Here is a 22,527-nt window from a genome sequence, read left to right as displayed (position 1 = left end):
TACACAGTGAATTGACTGCCCTCTCCTGACTTAAACTGCTACACTTTGTCCATTTCAATATCCACAAAATAACACAGTAGACACACAATTAAATCAAACAGAGATCATTTGTATTAATTTATTATATCATCATCATCATCATCATCATCATTTGCTGTGAGGAAACGTGAGAGCCGGAAGGATTAGTACAATAACAAAGGCCCTGCGATGGACTGACTGGAAAAGTCCAAGTTAAGCAAAACTTGATAATGTGAGATATTTCAGTTTTGAAGCAAGATCGCTTGTATGGACCCATAACTAGTAAAAACAAATGAGCTTTCAAAATGCTGAAGCTGAACATCTTAGCATGAAAAATATTTCTACTTAATAATCTACCTCTAGTTCAAGCGACAGTTGAATTTTGCACATTAAAGGGCTGTCAAAAAATAATTCATTTGAGCATTAGAGCTTGCAAGAACTTGCCAGATAAATTACACATTAATTATCCAGTAGCACAGTGATTACACAAGTCGTGAGGCAATGACTGGTACAATTATATGGCATCATGTTAATAGATGGTCACTGTGTTAATATTTGTTATTGTTGGCCATGTGAAAGAAATCTTCCTCCCCGAGAGTGTAAATAAATACAATGACTGTCACTATTTATCTGAAACAACAAAGCACTTTAACCCTGATTAGCCTTTCTAATTAATATCAATTCAGTGGTAACATACACAAAGTACAAATTGGTATTCAATTTAAACAAAAAAAAAAAACAGCCAGTGTTTTTTTTTTTTTTTTCCTTAAATTATTACAAATCAGCAAACAAAACAAATAGCTGTGAAGGGCATTTTCTCAGAACTCACCCTCTTTCAAACTCATCTGAAAAGCACATTGCAGTAATCAATAAGTGAACAGGATTTGCGCAAAACGATAAAAATAAATAAAAATGTGTTGTACAAAAAAAAAAAAAAAAAAAAAAAAAAAAAAAAAAAAAAAAAAAAGTGTAATGGCCTTTGAGCACATTTTAATGTAGAAAAAAATTGTTTTGGCCACAAGATCCATGGAATGCGAGGGAAAAAAAAAAAAAACAAAAGACTTTTGTGCACCTTACACAACTGGCAGTGATGAAACAGGAGGTGACAAAGCTGTCAATCATCCAAGCCTATGTTGCGGAACAAGTAAGACATCGACTCTCCGTTGTGAATGCGACGAATTGCCTCAGACAGGATCATGCTGATGTCGACTGTCTTGATCTTGGGACACTGCAGTTTCTGGATCTCATGTGGAATGGTGTTTGTGACAACCACCTGAAGAGGGTGTGAGAGTCAAACAGCTTGAGAGCACAGACCATTATGGCGTAAATCTACTTCACTTTCACTACACAGCTGCTACGTGAGCGGCACTGTTCACAGACTCACTCGTGTATCTTATGTACATAAGGAGGATTAAAAGCGGCGTGCACTAGATGGCACGTCAGAGCCAAAACATCTGTCCATCTGATTTCTAAGTCAAACTGTAATATTTAGCAATTTCATGAGCATTTACCTTAAACAGACTGACGAGCTTTGTTTCTCTTTGCCCTTTAAACTTTCTGCTGTCGGTGTGATTGTCGTCATTATCTGCATCTCAAATTTTAAAAAAAAACCCACTGGACATTCAAAAACATTTACTAATCTTGAAAATCCAGAAGACTTGTACTCAAAAACAGACCTTTCGGTAGGTTTAAGAGGTTTTTAAAATTTAAAATCCAGTATTAATACTGGATAACTGTCTCGAATAGTACGCAAGTATCTGATCCGAGACACAACGTTAGTTTGTTTATTCAGTTGGGGACACTGTCACATGGTGCTATACTGTCTCCACTGTTTACATTCGTATTGCACCAAGCGGAAGTGTTGTGTAAATTTCTGAGGACGTGCACGAGCGATGCAACAAATGACTGCTGACATGTGCGGTGGCCATCTTGCGTACGCAAAGTTAACAGCAAGTATAACTTAGTCTTTAATTAAAAAATAAATAAAAAAAGTTATAGGTCTTGCAGCTGAGGTAGTTTTAGATAATGTTTCGATTATTACGTCTGACTACAGACCTCATCGATCGCAGATTCCTCTATCAGACGTGGTGCATCAGAGGACAGGATTCCATGAGTGGCCATGACAAAGATTTTATAAGCGCCTCGCTCCTTCAGCGTCTCAGCTGCTGCCAGGAAACTGTCCACATCATCGATAATATCATCCTACAAATGACAATCATACCATATGTTTCATCAGGCAGTAAGGGGTGTTAAACGTTTTAGAGAATTACCAAAACGTGTTTAAAAATAGAATCTAATGCTTTTAGATGATCTTAAATCTCACCACAATGATAGCGATCCGACCTCCCACGTCTCCCACTACTGTTATTGGAGGCTTTTCTTTTGGGATGAGTACTGTGTGATTTAAAAAAGACCCACGTTTATAACCACGCAATAATGATTATTAGTACAAATGTGAAAAATGTGTGCAGATTAGAAATAACATGGAGTGCTGCACATAAGTGCTTACAAGGTATCTCCAGGCTGGGATGGATAGCGCCAATGTTTTTGACAGTAGGTGGAGAGTGTCGTCCATCCACGAGATCGGACTCGGCATCCTGCGCTTCGCCGTGGATCACAGCAATGCCCAGCCGAAGCCTTTCAGCGAACGACTGCGCCCTACAAAGCGCAGCGTAGATCATTGTGCGTTTATGATTAATTTCTGCACTGCTCTAAAGTCACTCATTCATAGAAGTTGCTAAATTACCTTTTAGCTGATGCTGGAGATTTGGCCACAATTACTGCGTTTCTATAGTCAGGGATCTGCATGTTAGACAAAAAGAGGCACAATCAGAAGGACGGTCAGTCTAGCAGCCTAAATAACCACCGAAGATGCCACCTGGCCTTGAATTTTAGACATAACAAAGTAAGAAATTAATAACCTTGAAGTACTGTGTGTGTGTCGCTATATTTAGTAACTACAGGACTGAACATCAGCAGTGAGAACAGTGTGCGCTGTTGATGCTCAGGCTACAGGTCTACACACCTCTTCCTGAATGTACTGGAGCAGAAATGGAGATGCTCGCAGGTTGTCTACTGGAATGTTAAAGAAGCCTTGGATTTCCTTCTGGTGCAAATCCATGGTGATGAGATGAGTCAAACCTGGTCAGAAAAACAAGGCAAGCAATCAGACTGCAAAATTACTAATGCAGCATTGCAGTGTGTGATAACTAAGATACACTTTGGGACACAGTAAAGTAACAAATCCAACAGCTTTACCTGCTTTACACATCATGGAGGCCAGCAGTTTGGAGACGATGGAGCCTCTTTTCCTCATTTTGCACTGTTTACTGTAAGGGAAGTAGGGAATGACTCCGATAATGTTCCGCGCACAGGAGGTCCGACAGGCGTACACCATAATAAGCAGTTCCATGATGGTCGTATTAACATCCCTGTGAGGAAAATGTGAAGAAAAGGAGAACGTGTAAGAACAATAATATTGTTGCCACCCTTTACCCTTTAATATCCAATATAATTATCATTTGTCATATCTTTTGCAGTAAGGAAATTTTGTAAGTCCACCTTCATTTAACTTTGCAGCTGAGAATAGGTTTTAATAATACATGAGAATGAAGCTTTTTGTTCGTCCTGAAATAATAGATTTCTTACTTGGATACAGTCTGGATGATGAAGACATCTTTACCACGCACAGACTCTTGGATCTGAACTCGTGTCTCTGTGATGAAACAAAATCTATTATTTTTAAGCTCTGCTGTTTTGTGCTAAACTGTTATGCTATCAATATTTTCTGAAAAGAAATAGACAAAGTTTTATGAAAGCTATTCCACCCTTGTAATGTGTATGAAAGTGAATTAATTCCAAAAAACACAGCTTTGTGTCAAAACATAGTGTGCCAGTTTTACAGTATCCAGTATTTGCTGATGTAAAAGCACATTTTTCTGTCAGATTATCTCCCATCTGATATGCAGTTCTGCTTAATTTTACCGATTGCCGTATGAAATATCCTGTCGTCTCACCTCTGTTTGCCTCCTGATAGACCTGCACCTTGCCAAGCTCCACACCCAACCGTCTGTCCAGAAGCAGAGGCAAAAAAGGAAAAATGGGGTGAAACAGAAGGAAAAAAGAAAAAGAAACACAAAGCCAACACAAGATAACATCAGTGGAGGTGAAAAAACTCTTCTCTTAGTTTCTTTTCATCCACCATTTGTTAACCCAAATTTAATGCTAGCTACCCGTGTAACTGGCTCTATGAACCCCAGATACACCCAAAGGATGGTGAGAATCACCTGGATGCCTTGTTGTTTGCACAGATGGTGGTGACCTTCAAGTCTTGAAGTGACATTACACAATATTTGCAATAGACACCACCATCATACAGCCATCCTTCCCTGGAACCTTGTCACAGAGTACTCACTGGGTTGCCTGACTTCTGAAACACTCCATCAACTATCCTAGCATCCTCAACTGGAGCCAGTACCACACACACATACAGTAGCTACCTGGTTGAATATGATTAGCAAGTGCAATAATGTCTGCCAGACATCAGAGTGACAGGGTGATTAGCGCTCTCCATAAACACCACGTTCATTCGCACAAAAGAACAGATTAATGCTGAGGAAGGTCCAGAAACCAGTGGTGAGAATGAGGGTAGAATGGAAGAACACTTGTATGTGCGTCAGTGGAGTCCAGCTCAGAGGTTAATGTGTGCGATTTGGCGAGGGAGAACCACTCGACACATGCTAGTGGCACTCGTCCGGTGGTCAGCTACAGAGCGGAGACGTGAAAGGCTCAGAGTAGATGGAGAGGTGAATGCCGCTTACTAAGCACAAATACAGGGCAAGTTTGTAGCAAACTCATGGACAGTATGGAGCGCGATAGCTAATAAGGTTAGCAAAGCTGAAGAGGGAAAACCAACTCAAAGCTGGAAAGCACTTCACTTGAAATATTTAAAAATAATTATACACATCAGAGCTGAAGATATGACAGCAGGCAATCAATGAGGTGGGAAGAAGAAAGTGAAGACGGCTGTATGCCAGAGGTGTTTCTTGGAGGGTCTCAGTTTTCAGGTGATTCTCGTCAAACATGGCCGTAAGCAGGGGTGCAACAGAACCGAATTTGTCACTGTCAATTTCACTGAGTTTGATTCCCTTATGGAGATGTAGCTCCATACATCCATGCCACATTAAAATACAAACATTACAGTGGATATAGGTGACATGCAACGTACATCACCTCACTTTTCTATAGTGACATAAGGAACACATACGCGAATAAAGTGTAAAATGTTATAGTGTACTGTTTTCATCAGAAGCAATGTGTGGATTTAAAATTATATATATTACACACACACACACACACACACACACACACACACACACACATATACACACATATACACACAGTACTGTGCAAAAGTCTTAGGCACCCCATTTTTTTAGTATAAACTTTGTTATAGATTTTTATTTTATGACTTCTACATTATTGATTCAGTACAAAAACATTTTAGATTCCAAACATTAGTTTTCCAGCACAAAATTAAATGTTATAGAAAAATGTTTGTATGTCAGTAAAGAAAGCAGCAGATTACATAAGAGACACTTTTCAGAACTGTGGCTGCTTCTGCAAGATGCTCAGTAACACTTACAGCTCATTTCCTTATAAAACTGCACTAATTGTATCTGAGACTACTATTTTTTTTAAAGCGAAGGATCATCACACCAAATATTGAGATCGTTTCATTTGTTACTGTTTACTGCTCTTTATAGTATTTTTTTTTTTAAATGTAGAAACATTTAGTTTCATTATTTTTGAAGGCATCTTTGCTCTACAGCATTTCTTTGCATGTGCCTAAGACTTTTGCACAGCACTGTCTGTGTGTGTGTAATATTTATATTTATAATATTATATTATATATATATATATATATATATATATATATATATATATATATATATATATATATATATATATATATATATATATATATATATATATATATATATATATATACACATACATACACACACACACACACATATATATATATATATATATATACATACACACACACACACACACACACACACACACACACACACTCAATTTGTTTCCGACAATTTCATGCAACACATTTAAAAGCAATGCATTCCACTGTGTGGTGATGTAAAACGGAATATGAAAGGTCAGGTGAGTTAATGTCATTGAAAAGATCCACATACTTTGCATTTAAATTAGGATTCAGGCCATAAAGTAATAGAATCACTAAATTAAAAAGTTTTTTTTTCCCCCAAATTGCATGTGTTGTCCATAGGGCTGTAGTCAAGACCACAATGTCATGTCCAAGAGCAGGACTAGCCAAGATCGAGTCAAGGCCAAGTCTTAAGTGGGAAGAGGACATGTCAAAATCAAGTCCGAAAGAAAACGAGACAGAGTCAAGATCGAGAACGAAAACCATCGAATCGTTTTAGAGGCCAAGCCTTTACTTAATCTACTTGGATTCATTTGTGCATTGCACCAGTGATGAGGCTATTTTTATTCCTAAAAAGGAATTACTTCTTGTCAAACTTTGTGCATGCAAAAAGAAAGGACAACACATTTACACACCGAGACCAGTCCAAGTACAACTGCCAACTGGTCTGAGACATTAGTTTCAGAAAACTTCTCGAAACCAGACGAGTCCTACAGCCCTAAATATCAGTGGACTTTAACTACTATATGTGTGCATTAGATGGTAATTACAAACACCACACTGCTTTGAGTAGGATTCTGAACTCACACTAACAGACATAAAATGACCATTTTGTATAAAATAAATAAGAGCACTAGCCTACTTCTAGATTTTTAAGATGGCATGATTACCAAAAACCAAAGAAATGTGAGGAAACTGGGAAATGCCCCGAAACTGTCTGCATCCGTTGAACAACAGTCAAACATCGTGTCCCTTAGGAAGGGTGTGGTGCAGTTAAGAAACCATTTTCTGCAGGCAGGAAAAGCAAAAGAGTATGAGTATGAGTACGTAGTATGAAAGGTTTAAACCTTGCGTAAGAAGAAGAGACACAAAACACTTCCAATTTCGAGCATTTGACCAAAAGAAGAGCTGATGAGAAGTAGAAGGCTCCAAGCTTCTGTGAAGCACAGTGACGGCTTTGTCATGAGTCGAGATGCTTTAAGCCAATGATGGAGTAGATCATGTTAAAAAGCAGCGGAATACTGAATGTCAAGAAATTCATCACACCGTATCTTTGGGGGGGGGAATCTTTCATCATGACAGTGACTCAAACCCGGACTTAGTCAGATGAGATTCCTACTGTTTTTTTAAAAAAAAAAAAAAAAAAAAAAAAAAAAAAAAAAGGCTAAATCCCAGTTCAGTTAACAAATAACTGAAGCTGTGCGAGATTACTTGGACAAAAGAATAGTTATAGCTTTTATTTATGTATTTTAGATGCGTTTTGAAGACCATATAGTTCCTACAGTTCCACAAAAATAAATCATTAGAAAACAGAAAAAGTCAGAAGTGCCTAAAACTCTACACTCACCAGAAAAAACAGATTTGAAGACTATGAAAATTGGAAACATGCCCAAACCGACACACCCACCCTCTTCCATGGTAAAGCTGTCAATTTGCATACTGCACACACGCAAGAAAATCCGTCTGACAGGTCTAACTCAGATTTTCCAGTTTGATCTTTAACTTCTCATTTTTTTAATCAGTATGTGGAAAAACAGTTAATGTGTCAACTTTCACACTTCTACTATTGGGTGCACTTGAATTAATTACGTATACACTAAGCAACAGGTCCCAGATAGAACTTAAGTAAAAGAAAAAGGGGGAGAGTCCACACAATCAAATATAAAAAAAAAATAATAATGATTAAGTGTCTGTATTAATGTTATTTTTCCCAAGTGCAGAAACAGTTGATTGCCTGACGAATAACGTTAAAAATCTATTTTTCTGAGGTGGCCTAAGACTGTGCATTTTCACCGCTGCTTATATTTTTTGTATACACTTCAAGCAGCAGTTTTGTTTTCACTCTGACACTCTGACATGTGACAGTATTTAAATGTGGCATGGATTCCCTTCCAAAATCCTACAGGGAAAAAAAAAAAAAAAAAAAAAAAAAAAAAAAAAAAAAAAAAAGAACCTTGGGGCAGTTGAGGTTTAAATCCCCAACAGAGACAGTTCTGGGATTTAACACAACCCTTATATGCTGTCAGTTCAACTATTCATGCCTGAATGTCGTTACACAATACACAAGCGCAAAGTTAAACTAACAGAGAACAGTGCAAAGTCACATGCAATGGAGTTACTGCAATAGCAACCTACTCAGCAATCCTTTTACCCAGCTCTCTGTTGGACGGGTTAGAGTTGGCCGTAAAAATGACCAGACCTCCCTTTGTGGCGTTCATAGTCAGTGGTTTCTTGGGGTTGATCCCAAGGGACTCAGACAGTGGCTCCCTGGGCTCCCAGGCACTGCTGAGCCCTTCCTAATAACAGGATCACAGGCAGACCTGTTAGTTTAACATCACACTTATGCAAGTATCTCTGGTCAAGTCCTGTAGGAAGAATAAGAGAAAGACCATACAGTCAATTACTATTAAAAAAACAAAAACACACACACACACACACACACACACACACACACACACACACATATTAGGAAAATAACAACAATTACATTCTACCAAAGTCTTTCAGTGGGTCTACAGCAGGACTGACAAAAATGTTTCCCCTAAATACCATTAACAAACACTTAATGGTATTCAGACTTGTTAAAAAATTTAGGATTAATCCCGAAACTCTAAATTCCCTACGTCCTTCAACCTGTGACCAAGAAATTGCTCAAACCCTGCCATCTGTAAGGATGATCGATCAAACCCTGCCATCTGTAAGGATGATCGATCAAACCCTGCCGTCTGTAAGGATGATCGATCAAACCCTGCCATCTATAAGGATGATCGATCAAACCCTGCCGTCTGTAAGGATGATCGATCAAAACAAATACAATTTATTTATATAGCACAATTAATTACAACTTCCATTGACCAATGTGCTTTCCAGCAAGTCATCAAAAACAGAAAAACACACAACAAACAAACAGAAGTTATAAAATCATAAAATATCCCATCAGCCATACGCTTTAGAAAATAAAAATGTCTTTAGCCTGGACTTAAAAATATTAAGAGAAGAAGCTGGCAAACCCTCCCGTCTTTAAAAGAGTTTTAAAATGAACTCTGAAGAAATGGAGGCATCTGGATCGAGGATATACAGTGCTTCCTACGCAGAGATCTTTATTATTTTAGCATGGGCTGGTGTAAACGCTCCATTCCCCTGCGCCCACCACCCCCAAAGAAAAAAAAACTAAAAAGACTAACACCAACTAACAAATAAATGATGAGATAAGGGTACAAATGCAAAACTAATGATCATGTTAAATAAACAGCAGGTACAAATAAAACCCTTGACTATGAATATGCCTTGCTTTAAAAATCTGAGAATTCAGTGAAGTAGAATCTTGTTTAGACTAAAACATCAACAGTTAAGCCTGTGGTGAACAGGTGTAAAGTTTTAATTGAGGGGTTAATTCAGTGCTGGTGCGCATGCGGATCTGTTAGACAGTTTCTACATCAGGGCATCACGTCATCAAAAGGTGAATTTACTGAAGTCGCTTGAAAGTGACGCATCAGTGGTTTGTGCTCGAGTCCTCATGTCCTTGTTTCCTTTCCACACTTCTGATTAAGGGACGTAAGGGAAGTAATGAAAGGAAAGAAGGAGATGCAAATGAAAGAAATGAGAAGTATTCACAGCTTTCTTAGTGACATGAAGCGTCAGGAGCTTGGAAAGCAAAATCCAAGCCAAAGCTAGTCGCCATGAAACAACTCCTATCAACACTACAGAAATAGTTATAAAATAATTTCTCTGTTAAAACAAGACGTTTTTTTTTTCCCCAGCCTACCCAGCTAGTAGTTTTCCAACCAGCTAGTTAACAAGCTAACCACCACTCTATGCAAATACACATGCCCAGACAGAGAAGCTATGCTAGCTGAGATTAACATCACCTTCTGCCAAGGTAAAGGAACAAATAGACCAAAAAAAATCAACCTCACCTTAAAAATGGTTATTGTTATAATTTATACACATAGATTTCTAGTAAACAGACCTACTTCTCTTACCAGTTTTGGCCTTTATTCTCTCTCGCGTTTGCTTTACTGGATAAATGCACAGCAGACACACAAAGTGAAAACAATCAGCAGCACGACACATTAATAATGGCCGCCATCATCGCGGATTTTCAAAATAAAAGTCTGACACAGGCAACCTATATTACACCTGAAAAAAATCTTGTAAAATAATTTAAACGTACATTTTAGTACGATAGCTGTCCAGAGTATGATTTTCTGATTTACTGTCATACATACATATATATAAGGTATATGGACATATTATTATTATTATTATTATGTGGTTGTTTTTGTTTTTGTTGCTACTATTGGAAATATGTTATAACGACTAAAAAAATACGCAACTTCCGTTTTGGGGAGTATGACGAAACGTGCTGTGATTGGTGGATTTGGCGCGGTGAAAGCGGTCGGTGTTGTTTGGCGCCATTTGCGGGAAAAGGAACAAGTTTAGTTTTGTATTTTAACGTAAACCATTTACTGTAAAATACAAAACTAAATTTATTTTGCAGTTATTTTTCCAGACGAGTGTTTTCACTTCAGTGAGCGTTTGTGTGCGGTTATTTACACGCGTGTCATGTGTATTTCGGTAACTCTGTAGCATGTAAGTCATTGTTATTGAGGGGTAGTTAGCTAGTCAGAGCTAGTCTGTTTATTTGTTTGTTTTCATTATATTTATTAGTTATTACACACTGGTTTGCTGATATGGGTTTGTGTTAGCTTCACCTACACTTTCGGAGACGTGGACAATGCATTATCCTGGCTTTTATATTAAGGAAAAACCCTGGTGAGTGTTTATCTTTCTCTATAGAGCATTGGGGTTAACTTTAACTAGCAACATTCCTGGATTTCTGAATTTCTTCATAAACATCTTCCTAGCTAGTTTAAGCTGTTCTGACATCTATAATGACATCTTGTGTGTGTGTGTGTGTGTGTGTGTGTGTGTGTGTGTGTGTTTTTCTTTCCTATCACTATATCATGGATAGATCTATAATTTGGAAATACTGCAGAAATGGCTGGAGTTGTTGCTATGGCAACAGTTATTGAGGATTTTGAGGCTACCCAGGTTTGTCATCATTATTTATTAATATAATGATCATTTTCAGATGTTAACGATATCCGAATTTGTATTTCGTTTCATGATTAACTTTTTTTTTTTTTTTTTTTTTAATTTCAGCCATGCAAGAAGTTGAGAAAAGATGATGAACCACCAGCACCACCACCAGCAAAGACCATCACGAACTACTTCTTGCCTTTACCCAAGCCTGTGGACAAACCTTTCTCCCCGCCTCGATCAAACAGCATCATAGACTACTTTCGGAAAACAGCACCCGCTCAGGAAAAGACTACCTCTTCACAAAAGTGCAGTCCGCTTCAATCCAAAGAGCTTCCGTCGTCTACCTGTGAGGAAGTCTGTCCTAAGACGAGTAAAGCACCGAGGCAAAAACGGACCAGGAAAGCCAAGGAAAAGCAAAACAAGTTACCGGAGGAGGAACAGGACGCGCTCACTGATGATTGTGTAGTAGAAAGCCTGGATGAATCAATAATAAAGGAAGGAGGCAGTGTGTCTTTGCTTGGCAGTGATACTGCAGCTCTTCTGTCCCAAATAAACAATGAAGTCTGCTTAGATGAAGAACCTTTAAAAAGCAAGAATAACGCAGACACCAGTGCAGACGACAGAAAAGCAAAAGATGAGTTGAGAAGTTGTAAAAGTAAGAATGTAGCTACCCAAAACCAGACAGACGATCATTTCAGCAACGATAATCCATCGTCTCAAGAAGACAAGTGTAGAATTAAAAAGCCTGCGGTGAGGAGAAGCAGAAAAGCTAACGTCGCAGAGAAGCAGAGTGAAACGTGCAGCGCCGAGCACGAGCGCTCTCTGGACGACGTCAGTATGGAGGTCAACGTGGATGAAACGTCAGTGTTGAGCTGCAGCACCATTACTGTGTCCTTTGAAGAATTTTTACAGAGCCAGATGCAAAATGAGAACGAGGTTGCAGCTGAGTCTAAGTCAGACTCCTGTGCTGCTGAAAGCTCTGAAGCGAAGTCTTGCATGGATGCAAGTGATCTGGTAGCTTCGGTGTCACCAAGAACCCTTACGGTCCAAGCTGAAGTGCATCCCATCTCCCCTGATCATGAGTCAGTCAAGGGTCCTCAGTTAAAAATGGCTTCAATTTTCACTAGGAATAAAAAGGAGAGCCAATTAAAAGATGGCAAAAAGTCCTCCTCGGATAACGCACAGATGAACACAGACATTCTTCCTGACCTTAAGAGAAAATCTAACGTCGTACTTCAGGAAGAAGATTTGGAGCTTGCCGTGGTTGAATCCAGCTCCACTCCTAAATGCACCCAAGAGGAAAGGAAACAGTTTATGAATGCGTTCAAGCAGCCTAGTCTGGATGGATCTAAAGGTAAACCCAGCAAGGGCCTGAGCAAATCGAAGCCGGCGAAAGACAATGCCTCTGAGACAGCAGAACCTGAAAAGAGAGCCGAGGAGAGCGATCCTGACCCGACCACGCCAGAACAGAGCACAGAGCAAAAACAGGCTAAGGGCGTCGGGAAGAAAAGAGGGAGGAAGCCTGTGAAGAAAGGGCAGACGGACCAATCTGAAGAAGTACCAGTTACTCCAAAGCAAGACGAACTTCCCACATCGACGGAGGTGGAAGAGAAGAGTGGCGCTATTGATGACGGTAACAAGCAAAGTGTCAAGGAGCTTAGGAGGTCTACCAGAGATCAGACACGCAGACAGGCAGCTTCTGCGCCTGAAAGACATCCCTCTCCTCGCAAGACGAGAAGCCGCGAGAAGGCAGAAACGTCTGCGGTGTGCCAGGATGACGTCGCTCAAACTTCCACGCCAAAGTCTCACAGGAACAAAAAGAATGTTTACAGGGCTGAGATGCTCTCGCCATTCAACAAACGAGGAAGCCCCATCAGGTACATTCCAGCCAGTCGTGTTTGATGTTCAGCATGTTGGATCGCTGACTGATATATTTTCTAAGAGTGTCAAAAATAATTTCCTGTCTGTTCATCTTTTATCGATCAGAATGAGATTCACCAGGGTGTTTCCTTCTTCTGCCACCAAAACTGGAGATTTTGAAATATTAAGTCCTCTTTCAGTGCAGGTAATTTTTCCTTGATTTCTTTAAAGTGGTGCCATAAAGATAATTCCACTTTCATACGTTAACTTTATATTATCAGTCACAATGTTTTTTTGTTTTTTTTTTTAATCAGGAATCAAATTCACTGAAGAAAAGGAAACAGGCTAAAAAGTTGGTGCAGAAAGCCAAAGCACTGCAGAACAGTAAACAGAGTGCTGCAGGGGAGAAGCCCGCTGTGCGACGCTCCACGAGGAGCAAACAATCTCTCCAAATAAATTACTGCGAAGATGAGGTATGGCGTTTATCTAGCTTTTGTGGAAATTATAACCCGTTTCATTCTGACGTCCGTTTAAAGGGGCTTTATCTTTAAAAGTGTCTTCTTTAATGACTTTTGCTTTTCAGGACTCTGTTGTGTTCTTGGAAGATGGTCTAAGCAACCCCGTACCTGCGACTCAAGAAAGCGACAACAGTCAGAAAAAACTTCGCAGTCTAAATGACGTTTTAGGCAAAAACGTACCTTCAAGTAAGGCGTCGAAGAATGCTCCAGGTAATGCATTTTTACAATTTAGCATTTTCTCTTACAAAGTAACGACTCGTTTTAATTTCGGTCACTTTTGCACTTTACAGCTTCTAAACTTGCCCCCATGTTTGTGGAAAGAAAAGCTCAGAGATCTTCAGTAATCATCTCTATACTTGATGACAGCAGGTATCACTTTAGGAAATAATATGCAGAACATGCATATCTTTAAATACATTATAGAATTGGTTACTAGACAACTGTTTTTTTTTTTTTATTTAAATATCACCTTTACAGCCGTGAGGGTTCAGAGAACTCTCAAGATGACGAGCAGTTCCGGGCAAAGAGAGAGTTTCTGAAAAGTGGCCTACCTGAGTCTTTTAAAAAGCAGATTGCTAAGGTGGCAGCTAACATAGAGGCGTACGCTCAGTCCTGTACTTCATTCCAGTCTGTGGTTCACGTGCAGCAGAGACCCACGGGTGAGCTGATACTCCTGTACACTGTGTCTAATTATCATTACTCTTATTAGTTAAACATGTTTGGTTTGTCGTTGCCATGGACAGATTGCTCTATGTGGACTCTTCCCTGGCCTGAAAATACTTTCTTGAGTTGCCTGAAAGAGTGTTACCATTTACCGTCCGTCCCACTTGTCTCATTGGAGGACAGTTCAGGCCACTTCACTGTTCCTGCTCAGAGAACCACCAGAGAACAGGTAAGCTGTGTGTGTGTGTGTGTGTGTGTGTGTGTGTGTGTGTGTGGAATTAAATAAAGAAATGTATGGAACTCTATCAGCTGTTATGTTGGAGAAATTATATATAGTGTAGACGATAAGGGATTTTTACTGTTGAAGTAGTGGCTATAAATAACGTCTCTGTCTGTAATCTTCTCAGGTCTCTGGGAGGCGAGAAAATTTTACGGAGCCTGTTAGAGAGCGGTTGTTAGAAGAAATTAGCGCATCCAATCCCTCTTTCCCTGTCCAGAGATTTTTTACTCGATTCCTACAGAGACACAAAGAATATTTACAGGCTGCTGTTGCAGGTGAGAATGTACTACTGCTCTGTCTTTTCTATCTTGTCTTTTTTAAGTTTATGATATGAAAAGAAGTTTTATTTTGAGATACATTCTTTTGGGTGCGAAGGGTGGTAAATGATACATTTTAAGATAAAAATATTTATGCCTCATTGTTTCCTTAATGATTAATTTCCTCAGAACCTGAGTGTGGGTCTAAAACAGCTCCACCCGTGGGCTTGACTGAGTCCATTGGAGGAAAGCGTAAGCGTGTCGATGAGGGAGAGAGAGCAGGAAAGCTAGCCAAGAAACAGAAGACTGTCCATAAGGAGGAGGAGACCATCATTATTTTGGACAGCCCAGATTCTGCCAGCGGGGGAACACCGGAGGTCGCTGACTCCGTGACTCGCAGCTCAGGCCAGAGGAGGCGATCACTGAGAAACAAGAAGGGAACAGAGGATGAGCCCAAACCCACAGAGAACAAGAAGCAGTGTGAATCTATTATTATACTTGACTCTCCACCTTCAGAAACATGTGCCAACGGTAAAGAGAAAACATATTAGGTCTCTTGTTTCCCTCTTGTTTCCCTTTTTTTCTTTTCCATACATTGTATTAGATAAGCTGAAAGTTATTTTACTGTCACTATAACTGCTGCTAATTGTGATTGACTTCCTCCTTTCGAGGCTTAGTTTAATTTTGTCATTGTTTATTGTTTATCATTTTCCCAGATTGTGTTACTGAGGATGTGCCCTGGACTGAGAAATACCAGCCACAGCATTCTAGTGACGTCATTGGAAACACAGCTTCTGTTAGGAAGTTGCACAGGTCTGTACTGTTAAGGACCATTGATTATCTTTCCAGGAATCCTGTAAATTAGGAACTGATGTTCTTTTATCATTTTGATAACTAGTTGGTTGAAGGAATGGAAACTCAGGACTGACCGTGAAGAGAGAAGAAAGCAGCAGGAGAAAAAGCAAGAGGACGATAGTAATGGTAAATAGCACTGCAGTTCTTGAGGCTCAGATCGGATTGATGTATCAAGGCCTGTATATTCATGACTCTGCTGTGTGTCTGTGTAGAATCCTGGTTAGGAGGTGACAGTAGCGAGGGGCTGGAGGATGCAGAGGACGTGCTTTGTAACACACTACTCATCACAGGCCCCACTGGAGTTGGCAAAACTGCCGCCGTATATGCCTGCGCTCAGGAGCTCGGCTTTAAGGTGCGTGTTCTCGTGTGTAATACATTTCTAAGGGTTAGAGGTTAAACATACAGCAAGGGATGATTAGGGATTATTTTCATGGTATGATAACCTACTCTAAAATATCACTAAAGGGAAAGCAAGGAAAAAATTTTATTATAAAATCTTTGTACAAAATTTATTTTGAACATCCAACATACTAAGAGTGACATGCTAGTAGTAGAGCGCAACACAGCCAGCTGGTTTTCAGAGCAGTCTGCTTTCTCTGTGAGGGGAAACGGAGGTTGTTGTAGTATGATTTATGGGGAATTCAGAGGGAAGGGGTTTGCGAAATCCAACCTACATTTTTGGGGAGTCGCAGCTGAACGAAAAAGGGATGAGAACCACTGGAGTACCGAACTTGATCAGGGGAGAAAAAAAAAAATCAAACAGATAAACTGTAATAGACAGAAAGGCATTTTGTATTTTGAAAAAGTCAGTGGTGAGGTAAATGCATACACTGATCATATACTGTGACCATAATCATGAAACCATGATACTGTAACAGTTCTTGTAAAGTTCTATGTTTAATGTTAGACACTGATTTAATTTTCTGCCCTAGGTGTTTGAGGTAAATTGTTCGTCTCAGCGTAGTGGCCGTCAGATCTTGTCTCAGTTGAAGGAGGCCACTCAGTCTCATCAAGTGGACATCCAAGGGGTCAATGCCCATAAGCCCACTTTCTTCAACAGTTACAGCAGCAGTAGTCTTTCAGCCAAACCTGCCTCTTCACCTAGTGAGTGGATGCTACATACTGCATTAGTTTCAGCAACATTGATGTACTGTATATGTTTATTTATATACTTCTTTTTTTTTTTTTTTTTTTTTTTAACTTCACTTCCAGTCTTTTCCCCACAATATTTTTTTTTATCCATAGGTCTTGAATCTTACTTAGATCTGTTTGGTTTGAGGTGTTTATTCCAAGGCTCTGTTACTCAGTTTTTCTTTTCCTATCACAGGGAAGGTGAACTCTCCTAGACGAGTTGTTTCATCACCCAGGAAACCACCGCAGTCCCCACGAGGTGCTACATCGAGGAAAGGAAGCTTGGCACCAAAATCACTGGCCAGTTTCTTCAAAATGGGTGGAAGGCCTACAGGCAAAGATGACGTTAATCAAGATAAAAAGGCACAAACAAGTGAGTGTCGCATCCAAAGTTAGATATAAGAAGCAGTTTTTTCTACTAAAATCCTCTTGCTTGTCATGTGGGGGAGATGAATATTTAAGGACCGGAAAATGTCTTGCGTAAAGTGATTCTTTTCTGTTGAAAAGGTTGTCCCAAGACATCTGGCAAAGCCACTCAAGCTGAGTGTAAGACCCAAGAGACTAAAGCCTCTTCTGAAGAGCAAAGCAAGAGAACCGCCACCTCTCTCATCTTGTTTGAAGAAGTTGACGTCATATTTGATGACGATTCTGGATTCCTGGCTGCAGTTAAAACCTTTATGATGACCACCAAAAGACCCGTCATCCTAACAACCAGTGGTGAGAGCTACAATAGTGCCTGACTGGTTCACTGTAACATCTTTGATGGAATATAGTAAGTAATCATGTGGAGTGATTTGTTTTTCAGATCCTGCATTCAGTGCAGTGTTCGATGGCAACTTGGATGAAATCCATTTCAAGCCTCCTTCGTTGGTAAGAACGTTTGTTGTTTGATTATCCAGTGTCACTACTGAAGACACTACTAATCTGTGGTTAATGGCTCCATCGTGTCCCAGGCGGATGTGGCAAGTTACCTGCAGCTGCTGTGTCTGGTGGAAAACGTGAGGACGGACACGGAGGACTTGTCATGTTTGCTGCATTGGAACAGATGTGATATTCGGCAGAGCCTCCTGCACCTGCAGTTCTGGACCCGCAGTGGAGGAGGACGCCAGGTGCCACGTCCCATCTTACAGCCAGGTAAGTACTCGCGGGTCCAGAAATGGGATTAGATTGTACAACGTGGTAAACGACTGCATCTTTTCAACACCTTGTTTGTCTTTGCTCAGGATCGTCTGAATGTGAGATCAAGAACGAGGCTGCTAAAGTGGAAGGTGCTGCTGTTGGTGCTACGCTACCTCTAGCCAGTGTACCACCCTGTCATGTTGGATGCACAGAGTTGTTGTTGGGCTTTCTAAACACTCAGCAAGAAAAAGGAGTGGAGGATTTGTTAAAGGTAAATTCCATCAGTCTCTTTTAAACTGGTCTAAGAACATGTTTGTTAAATCTTGTTTTGCTTCAATTACTTAATATCTGTCCGGTCGTGTTTTAGGGTGACCCTTCAGCTGTGGACAGGATGAGATGCTTGGATCTTCTCTCAGAAGCTGAAAGGAGAGGTGTGAATTTGCTTTACTCAAACCTGGAAGTGCTGCTGCCTCTGCCCATTTGTCCGTTGCCAGACCTCATTAACAGACAACGACTGTCATCGAACGCAGAGCCACAGCCTGGGCTCTTGGCTAGAGACGGGAACGTAGTAGAGCAGGAAGAGCATTCTGATGACACAAGCCCTCTCAAAGTGTCCTCTAGAATGAGGCGGAAAAAGCAGCTGTGCATAGACAATCAAAGTGCTCTTCAGTCAGACTCCGAATCAGAGGATGGCTTTCTGTCCCTGCCTAAGCCCAGTTCTGACCCAAAACCAGCAGCTCAGGATCCACCAGCATCCAAAGCTGTGAGGATGAGAGTTGAGTTGTCTGAAGCTGAGAGGAAAAAGAGTTGGTGTGTGTCACAGTGTCTGAGCTCCGTTGCTGAGTATTTGGACCACATGTCATTCCTGGACTCATCTCTGCGCTACGAGCCTCCTCATGCAGAGGCAGCGTGCAGACCGCAGGACTTCAACGGCGCAGGAGCGGAGGTCAAGTGTGGAATGACTGATGATGCTCGTCTGGAGTGTGGAGGTCATATGAGTGGGTTTTACCCTGAAGAAATCCAAGCTGTTTTAGGGAGCCTGAGCTTTTATAAGTGTAAGGCTAGGATCTCTGAAGCCTGGAATAAAGTCCAGGAGTTGGAAGAGCCGATGAGGACGGAGACTGTGGAAGAGCTCACCCTTCCTGTAGCCTCACACAGGCTGAGATTCAGCCTCTTCCACAGCAAACTACTTGAATCCAGGTGAGGAAACAAGAACTGTGTAAATGAGGGAGATTTTTTTTTTTTTTCTTTTAGGGCAGGAAGTACTACACAAAAATCATAGGCTCAAGCACACATGACAGGACAGATTTACAGTGTTTACAGCAAGTAATATGTCACTTCTGAACTTGTCAGGTTACTTCCTGTTTTAAGATAAACAATGGTGTAGAAAAGCATGTTGTAGTCTGCAGATAAAATGGGATACGTCAAGTAAAGAAAGCGTTAAAAACAAGAACACAGGAAATAGATTATTTCTATGTAGGCTAAGCGCAAACAGCTTCAACTGAAAGGTTTCATCCAAACCAATCACTGTCACGCAAAAGCAAAGGAACATTTATTAAATAAATAATGTGTTAAATAAAAAATAAAAATTTTAATGATATATGCCACCAAACCTCATTTGAAGGTCACCTTAGACCACTCTTTTCAGCAGGACCAGATATCACACTGAGGTTTGTGATTATTTCACACATGACCAAACACACACCAACATACTTACCAAACATGACTACTTCTTGTTCCACATGCTGTCTTGCTATTAGTAGAGTGTATATTATAAAGCAGGGGCATTCACCTAAAATTTGTGAATGTCCAGCTATTTGTCCTTGCTCACAAAGCTCTGGAAAAGCAACTAACATAACTGAATGGCAACGACAGTTAGCTTTTAATACTTAAACATTAGTGATTGGTTCATGGCTATAAATAAGACACATCAGTGGGAAGTGATTGTTTTATTGTGTTAAACCCTTTGACTGGCAACATGGACTTTGAACAGATGAAACATCTGCTTTGAACTTGGAGCTAAACAATTTACATAAATGCATGGGATTGGTTGCAGTAGAGAATCTGCGACAGAAGCTGCCACAGTTAATGTTTAGAAAACCAGAGTCACTGAATGACTTTTTTTTTTTTTTTTTTTCTTGCTACAGTATTTTTCTTGTGTTCGGTTTGATCCACTGTAATATTTTATTAGTCTGCACTTGGACCGCATTCAACAATGGATTATTCCTGTTACAGAGCACTAGATATACACTCAAGGGCAAAAAAAAAAAAAAGGGGCCTGACCAATGATTTGTTGTTAAGACCATTAAAAGCTTAATATTTTGCCATTTTGGGCATTTTTTTGCCCATTATAGAGTATTACTGTAAAGAGAAAAATTATCCTGAAAAGCCAGAATGGCCCAGTACGGTCCAGCTAACATGGGTAAGTTTGGAGTTGGGCACTGTAAGACAAAAAGCAGAGAAGGATGTGAGGAGACAAGAAATCAGTGTTTAATGATATAATTTCTATTTTACCATTTAACAGTGCCATCAACATTTTCAGCATAAAACTGAGATTTGATGTTTGCGCTAAACTTCTGACCGTGTAAGCTCAGTGAACATTACGTCATGTTACAGGGTGATGGATATGAGGAAGGAGGTGATGAACACGGTTCTCTCCAGCCGAACATTCAGCACGCAGGGGAACAGAGTGGCAGCGGCCGTGGACTACCTGCCCTCTCTGCGCACCATATGTAGATCAGAAAGACTGAAGGAGCAGGGCAAAGTCAAACGCAGGTAACATTTCTGAGAGCTCTAAGTGTGCTCAGATCTACTTTGAGATAAGTTAAATCACAAAGTTGAAATATTAGTTAATATTAGTTCAAGTTCAGTGGTTAAGGTTCAGTGATGGTGGTTAGAAGGTTGACTTCAAATATGTAGCTTTGGTTAAGTGCATACGTCATATTAATAAAACGTATCTTACACCGTTCTCAGAATCTTCCCCTACTCGCTAATCCCTACTTTGGAAAATCAGGAGCAGTAAATAGAACACTATTATTAGTGATTGATGCAAATGATTTTGTAAAACATCTAGGGACAATAAAAGTTATAAATAAATAACTTGTTTTTTGGACGTTCTACAACATTAAATATAACTGTAAATGGATAAAAAGCACAATGTGTTAATAAATTAGAAATGGCAGGATAAAGCAGTTACTAAATATGAGTGAATGCATGATTGAGTGAACAAATAAATGCTGAATAAAAATGTATTGTAAGTAGATTAAAAGCTATGATATACTGACCTGATATACTGTACGTAGACCAATGTATTTAGTTTAATCAGAAATATATTAGATATTACTGGTATATCTAAAGGAAAACTAATAGCTTACTAATAGGCATCTATTGTATGTATCTTAAGTATACTTAGGAATGTATATTAAATAAAACAAGTAAAATTTCTTTACACTTAGGGTACTTCATTAGTGTATTGGTAGTAAAAAAAAAAAAAAAAAGAACAAACTAGTAGTATGATTTTTGAAGAAAAAGTTTATCATTAGCTCCCATCTTCATTGTCCTTTATTAAAACACTGTTAGAACATTTAAGCCAAGTTAGTCAGTCAAGTTCAAAACTGATTCCTCACTTAGCTGTTGGGGAGTGAAAGAAAAATAGAAAGAGGGGAAAAAAGTAATAAAAACTAGTCACGGTTTCACCCCAGTCCATGCCTCAAAGAATACAGGCCATCGTAAAATCCTGACGAGGAGCAACAAAGTACTAAATGTGGTGTTTTTGTTGTTTTTTTTTTTTTTGCTGTTGTTGATGATTCCATAATTTTTTCCTCAACACTGAGTGATTCCATAATTTTTTTTTTCCTCTGCTCGATCTGGAAAAAAAATATGCCATTAATTAAAATAATTTAATTTCATTAGTTTGAGGTATGTTTGACAAAGCCAGAACATTCAGCTATTAAACAAAATTTGTTCTGGGTCATATCTGTAATTTGTGTATTTGCTAGGAAGTAAAAAAATCCTGGGTGAACAGCCCAGTGATTGCATAATTTTGTACACTACCTCTTGCAGTACATCATAAGATTAAAAGAGTGCACTGGTTATTCTCCACTGTGTTTTTATAAACCATTAGAAAATGGCAGACCTCCAAAACAATGTATGAATTTAGTACTAACAGTTTCAGACACAACTATAGTAACTCAATAAAAAAAAAATCCCCACTTATGACTACATAGTTTCTAATAGTCTTTGCCATATGTGGTTGTATTTACTCACAAATGGGTGAAGACACCAGAAGGTGTTTATTTTGTCTTTCCCAAATTGATCTGGCCTCAAACATTTACTGGTAATTCTTCTATTAGTCAGATTAGATTCTTCCTTTTTACTGTGCAGTATTTTAAAATATTAAGTAAGTATATGTATTAGTCACAGCTTTTTTTTTTTTTTTAAACAGCATTCAACATAGTTTTTCATTCAGCTAACAAAGACGAAGTTTGAAATTGTCAGAGTTTGACAAACCAGATCTCTACAGTTTCTAATGTAAATGTAAAACTAATATAAATTGGGATTTGGGGTAAGTGTTGAAGACCTCCTTCACAGATC

General features: G+C 39.4%; 2 protein-coding genes across 7 annotated transcripts in view; one reads left to right on the top strand and one right to left on the bottom strand.

Moving 5' to 3' along the window:
- Positions 1 to 104: 104 nt before the first annotated feature.
- prpsap2 (phosphoribosyl pyrophosphate synthetase-associated protein 2) lies at positions 105 to 10,318 on the bottom strand. Of its 5 annotated transcripts, none has more exons than XM_026929611.3 (11): positions 10,189 to 10,318; positions 8,342 to 8,571; positions 4,035 to 4,087; positions 3,667 to 3,733; positions 3,277 to 3,449; positions 3,044 to 3,159; positions 2,765 to 2,820; positions 2,528 to 2,676; positions 2,342 to 2,412; positions 2,074 to 2,220; positions 105 to 1,291 (listed from the first exon to the last, which is right to left on the bottom strand). In XM_026929611.3, the coding sequence occupies exons 2-11, from the start codon at positions 8,422 to 8,424 to the stop codon at positions 1,133 to 1,135; spliced, it is 1,074 nt and encodes a 357-aa protein (XP_026785412.1). In that variant the 5' UTR covers positions 8,425 to 8,571; positions 10,189 to 10,318; the 3' UTR covers positions 105 to 1,132. The 5 variants fall into 5 exon arrangements, with proteins under 5 accessions (XP_026785412.1, XP_026785413.1, XP_026785414.1 ...); XM_026929612.3 differs by having other exon boundaries at positions 8,342 to 8,502; positions 10,189 to 10,317; XM_026929613.3 differs by having other exon boundaries at positions 10,180 to 10,271.
- A 242-nt stretch (positions 10,319 to 10,560) lies between these two features.
- The window catches only part of atad5a (ATPase family AAA domain containing 5a), a 13,133-nt gene continuing 1,166 nt past the window's right edge, over positions 10,561 to 22,527 (top strand). Inside the window, exons 1-23 of one of the 2 annotated variants that reach the window (XM_034298438.2) lie at positions 10,561 to 10,798; positions 10,877 to 10,981; positions 11,181 to 11,260; positions 11,372 to 13,128; positions 13,238 to 13,316; positions 13,426 to 13,584; positions 13,695 to 13,839; positions 13,920 to 13,998; positions 14,107 to 14,288; positions 14,373 to 14,521; positions 14,700 to 14,847; positions 15,019 to 15,360; positions 15,546 to 15,642; positions 15,728 to 15,810; positions 15,897 to 16,036; positions 16,617 to 16,788; positions 17,012 to 17,188; positions 17,323 to 17,532; positions 17,621 to 17,685; positions 17,769 to 17,949; positions 18,039 to 18,205; positions 18,302 to 19,134; positions 20,551 to 20,709. In XM_034298438.2, the coding sequence (XP_034154329.2) occupies positions 11,207 to 11,260; positions 11,372 to 13,128; positions 13,238 to 13,316; positions 13,426 to 13,584; positions 13,695 to 13,839; positions 13,920 to 13,998; positions 14,107 to 14,288; positions 14,373 to 14,521; positions 14,700 to 14,847; positions 15,019 to 15,360; positions 15,546 to 15,642; positions 15,728 to 15,810; positions 15,897 to 16,036; positions 16,617 to 16,788; positions 17,012 to 17,188; positions 17,323 to 17,532; positions 17,621 to 17,685; positions 17,769 to 17,949; positions 18,039 to 18,205; positions 18,302 to 19,134; positions 20,551 to 20,709 (5,378 nt within the window). In that variant the 5' untranslated portion in view covers positions 10,561 to 10,798; positions 10,877 to 10,981; positions 11,181 to 11,206. Of the gene's footprint in view, positions 10,982 to 11,180; positions 11,261 to 11,371; positions 13,129 to 13,237; positions 13,317 to 13,425; positions 13,585 to 13,694; positions 13,840 to 13,919; positions 13,999 to 14,106; positions 14,289 to 14,372; positions 14,522 to 14,699; positions 14,848 to 15,018; positions 15,361 to 15,545; positions 15,643 to 15,727; positions 15,811 to 15,896; positions 16,037 to 16,616; positions 16,789 to 17,011; positions 17,189 to 17,322; positions 17,533 to 17,620; positions 17,686 to 17,768; positions 17,950 to 18,038; positions 18,206 to 18,301; positions 19,135 to 20,550; positions 20,710 to 22,527 lie in introns of both variants that reach the window. The other variant, XM_026929610.3, reaches the window with a different exon arrangement.

This window comes from Pangasianodon hypophthalmus, chromosome 23 (genome assembly GCF_027358585.1).
Source record: "Pangasianodon hypophthalmus isolate fPanHyp1 chromosome 23, fPanHyp1.pri, whole genome shotgun sequence".
NCBI lineage: Eukaryota > Metazoa > Chordata > Actinopteri > Siluriformes > Pangasiidae > Pangasianodon > Pangasianodon hypophthalmus.
This window is presented reverse-complemented; position numbering and strand designations above follow the sequence as displayed.

What these genes read in the sequence shown, in the direction of transcription:
- prpsap2 (XM_026929611.3), bottom strand. Translation starts at nt 8,424, where the DNA reads ATGAACGCCACAAAGGGAGGTCTGGTCATTTTTACGGCCAACTCTAAC. An exon ending in TCCAGTACATTCAGGAAGAG is followed by an intron (nt 2,821 to 3,043) that starts GTGTGTAGACCT and finishes TCTAACATGCAG; the next exon opens with ATCCCTGACTATAGAAACGC. An exon ending in TCTCCAGCATCAGCTAAAAG is followed by an intron (nt 2,677 to 2,764) that starts GTAATTTAGCAA and finishes TGCGCTTTGTAG; the next exon opens with GGCGCAGTCGTTCGCTGAAA.